Source organism: Lynx rufus, unplaced genomic scaffold, assembly GCF_022079265.1.
Source record: "Lynx rufus isolate CCGP_SWC_20201006 ecotype Redwood Valley unplaced genomic scaffold, mLynRuf1.p SCAF_28, whole genome shotgun sequence".
Classification (NCBI taxonomy): domain Eukaryota; kingdom Metazoa; phylum Chordata; class Mammalia; order Carnivora; family Felidae; genus Lynx; species Lynx rufus.
In genome coordinates, this window is record NW_025814843.1 from 7,901,286 (window position 1) to 7,910,369 (window position 9,084).

A 9,084-nucleotide genomic window follows, 5' to 3' on the forward strand; every position below is an offset into this window, starting at 1 on the left:
AGCTCTCCAGAGACCCTCCCCTCCAGGCTGGCACCTCAGATCCCTGAAATCTAGGCTCTTCAGGGTCCTGGGCATTTTGCTTCTTCCCGTAGACTCTCCATTATCTGTCTCCCAGTTCGCATTCATCCTACAGGTAAAAAAAAAAAAAAAAATTCGCGTGCCGATTTCCTCTGGCTAGGCTCAGAAGGGTCAAAGCACTTGCTCAACCCCCCCCCCCCCCAGCCCACCTGCCTGCAGCCCCAGCTGCTCAGGAGGACAACAAGCAGGTGTGTGGCACAAGGGAGGGGAAGATGAGGCCATTTGGGCAGGATCCCCCCTGCTGATTGAGCCCTGGGAAGGTATGTGAGCCGACTTGATCTTTCAAAGGCATTCAACACAACTGGCCACTCTGTTCTCTTTGAAACGTCTTCTTCCTTTGGATTCAAGTTAGAACCAGCCCGTGCTTTCTTCCCACCTCTCTAGGCATTCTTTTCCTGTCTCCTTAGCTGGCTCGTTCTACTCCACCCAGCCGTTAAATGGGGGAGATCGTCGAGACCCGGCCCGCGTCTTCTCGAACTGTGCGAGATCTCAAGGAGACGAGCAATCTCCTCCCCACCACCAGTTTGCTGCGGACCCACAAGCCCGTGTGCGTAGCCCAGAGCTCGAGCCCCCAGCCGGCGTATCATGGCTTCTCAGCCTCCCCGGCCCCTCTTCCGGTGTAGCTCATCTCCGGAGGCACCTGTGGCATCCAGCTGTACAACACAGAAACCTGGTTGGTATTCAGCAGTGGCCCCCTCGCTTTCCCGCATCCCCACATTGAATCTGTCGTCACGTCCTGTTGATTTCACCTCCCGGTTATCTCTCATATCCACTTCTTTTCATTCCTACTGTCACCAACCCCACCTCTTCCCTGCTCGCTGCTTGCCAGGTGCCCATTCTTGGCCCCCTCCGTACTGCTCTCCCCACGGTAGCGGGAACACTCTTTTAAAAATACGGATCCCTTCACCTTCTCCTCAGGACGCTCCAACGGGTCCCCGATGCTCTTCGGAGGAAGATGTTAACATGGCCCTTTATTTCCTCTTGCTCACTTAGCGCTGATTTTGCACCTAAAGATGCATCGGCAGCTCAAGAGAGCTGAGCCCGATTCCCAGCAGAGCCCATAAGTGGATGGGCAGGCCTGAGGCTCTGGCCCTGGGGCTCACCCAAGCAGAGTCCCTGGAGCTTGGTTCGGGACCCGGCTGGGAGAGGAAGGGGGTCACAGACAACTGAGCCCCGTACGGCTTAACCCTGGAGCCCTGCAAACAGGCTTTGCAGCTCATTGTTCCCGGGGCAGACAAGTCACGGCAAGAAAAATGCTAAACAGAAAAATGGATTCTGGCACCAAACCCAGCGGATACCCTGGTGGCGATGTCTGAGGATCCACAGCTCTGACATCTCTGACTATGTGCCCAGCAGTTAACTCAGAGCTGAGTGCCGGCAGAAATAGACAACAAAACTAAACGGGTGTGGGCAGCAACCAAGTAGGAGTGCAGTACACCATTTCCCCTGCCTGATAAGGCTTCAAGGTATTCCCGTGGAGACGCTTTACTCTGGGAGGGGGGCTGCAGGAGCACTGCCTGCTTAGAAATGGGGAGGCGGGGGACGAAAGATACACAGGATCCAGGAGGAGCTGTAGCAACTCTGGTGAGACACTCAGCTTTCCCAAGAGCAGAGAGTCCTGGGAGTTATGAAAGGGACCGTTCAATAAACACTGGGTGTTAGTTACAAGGAGGCGAGCTGCTCCCTGGCCAGGAAAGGTGTCCAGCCTGTGAATGAGGACCATGGAGAACTAGACAAACGACCCCCGCAAGTGTACCAGGTACTATTATAAAAGCAACTATCAAGTCAGATAGGAACCTACTTCTCACCCATGAGGATGGCTATTATCAAAACAACAATGACAAAAATAAGCAAAACAGAAGACAACAAGTGTTGGAGAGAACGTGGAGACCGGAGCCCTTCCGCACCGCTGGCGAGAATGGAAAGTGGTGCAGCCATGGCGGAGAACGGTATGGTGGGTCCTGAAAAAAACTTAACATAGAGCCATCGAATTAATCCAGCAATTTCACTTTTAGGTAGGCACGCACCCCAAAGAACTGAAATCGGGGACTCATTGTACGGGTATCTGTGCGCTCGTGTTCACTGCAGGATTATTCACAATAGGCACAAAGTGGAAGCATCTCAGGCATCCAGTGACAGGTGGATGGATCCACAAAATGACCTATTACTCAGTCTTTAAAAGGAAGGAAGTCCTGACACATGCTCTGATGGGGACGAAACCTGAGGACCTCATGCTGAGCCAAATAAGCCAGTTACAAGCGGACGAGTACTGCGTGATTCCACTCCTAACAGAGGAATCAAAATTTGAGAGTCAGAAAGTAGAAGGGTGGGGGCCGGGGAGGGGGGTGCTGGTGGAAAAGAGGGATGGGAAGTCCGTGTTCCCTGGGGACACAGTTTCATTTGGAGAGATGAAAACGTTCTGGAGACGCACAGCAGCGCGAACGTACCTAAAGCCGCTGAGCCGCACAGTTAAGAAACAGTTGAAATGCTAAATTGGGGTTGTGCATATTTTGCTATAATTAAACGTTTGAGAATAAACTTTAAAGATTAAATGGGGATGAGAAAGAAACAAACTTGATTCTCCAGGGTGTTGGGGAGAGAGAGCCGGCCTGGGGACTGGGGGCAGAAAGAGAGGGAGGGGGGATATTTGCATTTAGACGTCTGGATGGGAATGATGAGGGCTTAGATCAGGCCGGCGGGGAAGAAGACAGGAAGACCAGGGCAGAGAGCTGGAACGTTTGCTGAGCCTGTGGGTAGCAGCTAGATGGGTTCTGGAAGGCCAGGATGTTCACTCCGGGGAAGTCTCTCAAGCCTCCTTAACAGAGGAAGAATGAAGAGCTGTGAAAATTGTCAGACACTCCTCAGGTAAGCACGAACGCATTTCTGAAAATGCCGACCCTGAGAAAAAGCAAGAGCCTGTAAAGACTGATTGGAGATCGATTGATCAGTGTCAATGCTTTTCCAAATTCTAGCCCCGTACCCCCAGGGGCACATGAAACACATTTTAGCTGGCACACAGGTTCACTTCAAAAGGCACAGCCATTTTAATTCTCATCCGGTCCTTTATAGGATTTCCAAGGACAAAACCTCTCAGTGACACGGCGCAAATATCGCCTCTGAAATATGTGAACTTCAGGCTTTTATTTGACAAAGAAAGTATAGGCCTTGGGTTCAGCACCTTCAGCTTGCAACAGCGGCTAGTTCAGGAGTTGATGAGTCTGGCCCACCACCTGGTTTTATAAATAAAGTTTTATCGGAACACAGCCACACCATTCGTTCATATATTGTCCATGGCTCTTCTGCTACTATGGCAGAACTGAGTGGCTCTAACAGAGACCTTACGGCCCACAAAGTCTAAAATGTTTAATAATCTGGCCCATTACAGAAAAAGTTTGAGGACCTCTGGTCTAGTTTAATTACAGTGTTTTGTTTTCAGTGTGTATATTCTAAAATACTTGCTGTCTATTCCAAGTAACAGTTTTCCACTGATGGTGACAATAATTCATTGAAGTTAAAAAAAAAAGAACCATTTTAAGAAAATCATTAACAAGATACAGTAAAATTAACAAATCCATGTAATGACACATTAACACATTAATATGATCTTCTATAACAAATGACAGAAGCAGACCGCAGCTGTGGCCAAATCCTGGGCATAGCACGTGGATGCCAAGGGCTTGAGAAATGCCGGATTAGGCCCGTGGGCAATGTGGACAGATGTGAGAATGGGGCAGATAAAGAGACTGGGGACCGGAAGAGCATTTCATGAGAATAAGGGGTCCCCATCAAGGTCGCATCTGTGGCCGTAAGGATGGAGAGAGGGCTCAGGGTGTCCTAACTGGACCCACTGGGTATCAGGAGAGTCAGGAGAACAGGGGAAGCCAAGCTCGATCAAGGGGAGAAATGCTGGAGCAGGACAGTCAGTGTGGGTCCCTTCCAACCTGGGGTTTTCCCTACAGAAGCGTCATCGTGGCGGAAGGAAGGCAAAGATGTCCTGACAACCACAATGGTAACACTTGTCAACGTCACCATGTGGCAGGTTCTAAGCACACTTTACACCTGTGAACTCACGTAATCTTTCCAGTAACCCTGTGGGACAAGGGATCATTTGACAATGAGATTGAGGCACAGAGAGGGCACGTGACTTGCCCGAGGTCACACAGCTCGTGAGTGGCACAGGCTGGCGTGGCTATGCCCGCCCAACATCTGAGCCCTGACACTCGGGTGGTGACTGCGCCTCGGTCATTCAGATTGTCATGCCCCGGCAACTGACTCTGTGTCAGCTGAGCCTGCCAGGCTGGCCTGTCCCTGGTCCCTCGGTTCTCAGCCTGCCCTTGAGCATCCAGGTCATGCAAGCACTGTCATCCTGGTGACATCACAGGGAGAGGACAGATCGTGATGACTTTCCACGGGAGCAACAAGGTGTCAGTTGCCAAGAGGAGGCAGATCTGTCCTCGGAGAGGACAAACCTCTCTGAGCCACAGAGGCAGCGACAGACCCCGCAGCCCGAGAAGTCTCAGAAGAGAGGGGGCCGAGGGGGCATCAGGGACCAAATCTGGAAGCCACAGGCCAGGAGCGGGGCCCGTGGACGTGCCCCACACACTGTGTTTGTGCTTCGGAAGGCACACAGATGTCCGTTTGTCTCCTTGCGTTGTCTCCTAACTCTTCACACTGTGTGTATCAGTCTCAGAGGCGCCTGGGGGGCTCCGTCGGTTAAGCGTCCGACTTTGGCTCGGGTCATGATCTCACGGTTCGCGGGATCGAGTCCCGCGTCAGACTTCGCGCTGACAGTGCGGAGCCTGCTGGGGATTCTCTCTCCATGTCTCTCTGCCTCTCTCTCAAAATCAACTTAAAAAGAAAAAAAAGGTGGGGTCAAACGACAGTAGAGTAGACCCCTCATCCAACGTAACTGGTATCCTTATAAAAAGGGGAAATTTGGACACAGACACAGGCACACAAAGAGAATGACGCTCGCATAGGACGGTGATGCACCTGTAAGCCAAGGAAAGCCCAACGCTGCCAGGAAACCCCAGAAGCAAGGAGAGGGGCAGGGAACGGATTCTCCCTCACAGCCCTTAGAGGGAACCCACCCTGCTGACGCCCGGAGCTCAGACTTCCCTCCTCTAGAAGTTTCTGCGGTTGAAGCCCCCACGTTGGGGTTCTGGGCCACCCAGGGACCTCACACAGCTATTTCCTACGGGGGCCACTACACCTGATGAGGGAACAGGGCCGGGAAGCTCTGTTAAAAGCGAGCACCGCAGACAGGGCTATGTCAATCAAGTCAAGTGAACGTTCCTGCTGGTGACCCGCCCCTGCTCTGGGCTGTGCCTGGCACTCTCAGTGTGCCCAGGGCCAGCCACGCCCTCCTTCCCCCTCCTATTCCCACCTCCTCTTTGAGCGGCCCCACTCAGAGGGCTCCCTTGTCACCTGGCTTTCCACCAGCCGTCCCAGTCTGTCCCAGCTGTGTAAACATCTAGAGGGCCTGGCACATGGGCGGAGCAGAGACGCGGAGGTGGGCGGTGCCCAGGGCTCTCACGACCTGGGTGGTCCCCCGGGCCCCCGCCCCCCGTTTAGCCCCGCGGAAGAACGGCCACGTGTTGGCCGCAGGAAAGGGTGCACAGCGCGGCCCCTTTCCCTAAGACGGAAGAGGGGTGTTTACGGTTCTGGAGGACAAATGTTAAGTGACGTGTGCTGGTTAGCTCTGGACACGAAATTGCGAGTGGTTTTGATTCGATTTTGTTCCTTTTGCTGGGGAATGTGTCAGAGTCTGTTCAGCTGGAAGTGTGTGTGTGTGTGTGTGTGTGTGTGTGTGCGCGCACGAAAACAGTAGAAATAAACATGGTGAGAAGACCTGGGGTGCTGAGCTGGGGCTGAGTGGCAGAGTGGTCACCCGCTTCTCTCTGACCTGTCACCCAAAGTCAGACAGGATTACGGTGACCAAGCACCTGATGGCCCGGGACTCAAGAGACTCTCGGGCACATAAAAGTCTTCATGGTAAAATCGTTCGCAGGCTCACGGGACTCCTCTGCAAAGGCACCTGGGAGCCTGCGGACAGCCAGACCTGCACACATGCACCCGGGGTTCCACGGCACAGACTCTTGGCCTGCCCCCCACAGGGCATTGCCGTCCGCCCACCGTTGTTCCCGAGACACTCTCCCAGTTGGAGCTGGAGACAGCAGATGGGAGGGCTGTCAGCCTCTCCAGCACTGGAGGTGCTCCTGTGTGGATACCTAACTGCCTCTGAGCATATATCCAGAAAAGGAGGGGCACCTGGGTGGCTCAGTCGGTTGAGCGGCCGGCTTCGGCTCAGGTCATGATCTCACGGTCCGTGAGTTCGAGCCCCGAGTCGGGCTCTGTGCTGACAGCTCGGAGCTTGGAGCCTGTTTCAGACTCTGTGTCTCCCTCTCTCTGACCCTCCCCCATTCATGCTCTGTCTCTCTCTGTCTCAAAAATAAACGTTAAAAAAAAATTAAAAAACAAAAAAGAAAAGGAGACAGACACCGGGGGGGAGTAGCCTCAGCTACTTCTCACTTGGAGATGCTCCAGATCAGCTACTTGGCCTGAGTCAAGTCTCCTGGAGCTTTGGATCCTAAAATCTGTAACACGTTAATTCTCCTCCCCCCGCCCAGGACCTTTTTTCTGGAAGTTTCTCACTCCTCCTGGCCTATTTCACACTAGGGAACAAAGTCAGAGCTGTCTATTCATTCTCATCGACCAGAGAAGGCAGGAGAAAGAGTGGAAATTATTTCTTCCACTATGCCTGGGGGAAACCGAGTCTCAGAGACGTCTGGTGTGTAGGCCAAGGTCCCGCAGTGAACCAGGGACAGAGGGGAGGCCGCACACCCTGTGAGCGGCCACAGTGACACGGCTACATCACCCCTCGGGGATGTGAGCAAGCAGTGTCCGCGGGACATAAGGCAAACCTCGAGTCAGTCAGTCTGGAAAAGACGCAGAGACCCAGACAGATATTTCTCGACTTCTGTCGCCTTTTGGTTCACGCCCGATGGACCACAGCCAGAGGCCGGAGGTCCCCCTGCCCCGCCCACTCTGCCCCGTCCGTCTGTCCTCCCAGGTCCCCAGGTCTTCAGACTGGAGACCATCCACGAGGCACACCCACCTTCTCTGGGTCCCTATTTGGTCCCTAGGACTGACGGATTCTTACCGCACCATTTCAAACTCTATGTATGTCAACAGAGTCTCTTCTGCATCTTTTACTTAAAACCTCCCTCTGCGCCAGGAAGAGGAGGGCGGACGGGTGAGGGGAACGAAACCCCCCCACCACCACAGGGCTCAGAAACCTGCCAGGACTTGCCAGGAACTCGAGAGGCACGGGACGAGGCACGGGACAGCCCCCCTCTCGGACACCGAAAATCCCTCCCGGGGCACCTGACCCCTCCCCGGCCACGTAACCCAGCGCTGACCAGTCCCATTAGCACTGATGTCAGCGTGTTTTGGCCCGGACCACTCCTGAGTCACGAAGCAGTTAAGGAATAGCCTGCCCCACTGGCTGCCGTGCTCATAAAGCTGGATCCGCGTGTACTTCCTTGTGGCTCCAGACAGCCTGACGTCTCCCTCGTTCGCTCACACCCAGCGGCCAGCCGGTGCGGGCGGCAGGAGGCAGAACCGCCACCCTCCCATGCAAATCAGCCCCAGGGGTGCAGCCGGGTTTCTCCCGCTGCTGCAGGGCAATGCTCCTGGGGAGGCGCTGGGGAAGATGCAACCTGGGGCGCTGTGTGCTGTTCCTTGTGCTGGCCCTGCTGCTCGACGCCGTGGGCCTGGTCCTTCTGCTGCTGGGCGTCTTCGCCTCCCTCGATTACTGGGACTTCTTGGTCTACACGGGGGCCCTGATCCTGGTGTTAAGCCTGCTCTTCTGGATCACCTGGTATTCCCTCAACATCGAGGTACCTCTTGAGAAGCTGGACTTGTAGTTTGGCCGTGGGCACGAGGAGGGACGCAGGCTCCACAGGCAGCTGGCCGCGAACCTGGGGCTGCTGCGCGGCCGGAGGGGTAGGGGCGTGTTTCCACTCCCACCCAGAACGCCCCACGGGGGAGCAGGTGAGTGCACACGAGGCCCGCCTGGCGGGGCGGCTGGAGAGGCCGAGAAGGAACTGGAAGCCCGCACCCCGGCTGGGGGCTCTGCCCACCTGGGTGGGCACCTGTGGTGGCCACAGGCTGTCCTCTCCCCCTCCGGGGCCCGTCGTCCTTAGGGAGACTACAAAGAGGGTCTCCACGGCCCCCTCCATTTCTGAGACGCCAAGAGTGGTCCCGCCATGCAGAACAGGAAGTTATTCCGTCAGCTCAGAACTTTGGAGAGGACAGCCCATCTTGATTGTCTGTTGGAAGACCAGCCGGCTGCAGGGGGGGGAGGGGGTCTAGCACTGGGAGAGAATGGAAAGCTCTCCAGTGGCCGTGTGTGTCCTAGCACTGATGGAGCGGTGGCGGGGAACCACCCAGAATGGCCCTTCTCCCTCCCTTCCTGCCTGTACCTGCAGGTGGGACACACACCACAGTGGGGAGGACCTGCCTCCACATCCTCCCTCGGGGCACCTGCCTCCTCTCTCAGCAGCGCCCCCCCCCTCCTCACACACACTCCCATGCGGCCACCCCCATCCTTCACTCCCACCCCCACCCGGCCACGGCTGGCCTGGGAGCCTCAGCGGTCAGCAGACCATGGCGGACCATTTCGTCCACCGAGCTGCACTTTCCAGCTGGGCCAGCTGCTTGGTTGACCGCATGTGACCAAGAAGGCAGATCATCGTTAAAGATGTTTCACAGGGACGTGAAGCACCAAGGATAGAGCCGGCCTGGCCCCCGTGACCCTGAATGACGGGCAGCTCTCCCCCAGGGGACTGGAAGGGGAGCCCCGGTTGGGATAACAATCATCATCCCCCTGCCCCCGGTGGCCAGGAAACTGGCACAGCCGGGCACTCCCTTCCAGCGCTGGGTGTAAGGATAAAGGTCATTGCTGGGTTGGAAGGAGGAAATGATAATCCTGCCTCTTCTGGG

The 9,084-nt window shown here is 55.4% G+C and overlaps 1 protein-coding gene across 1 annotated transcript; it reads left to right on the top strand.

Moving 5' to 3' along the window:
* Nucleotides 1-7,766: 7,766 nt before the first annotated feature.
* Nucleotides 7,767-8,006, top strand: TMEM238L (transmembrane protein 238 like). The gene has a single exon (XM_047089942.1). It carries the CDS (start codon nucleotides 7,767-7,769, stop codon nucleotides 8,004-8,006), a length of 240 nt encoding a protein of 79 aa, XP_046945898.1.
* Nucleotides 8,007-9,084: the final 1,078 nt, after the last annotated feature.

Excerpts from the sequence above, each read along its gene's own strand:
- TMEM238L (XM_047089942.1), top strand. The coding sequence starts at position 7,767 with ATGCTCCTGGGGAGGCGCTGGGGAAGATGCAACCTGGGGCGCTGTGTG.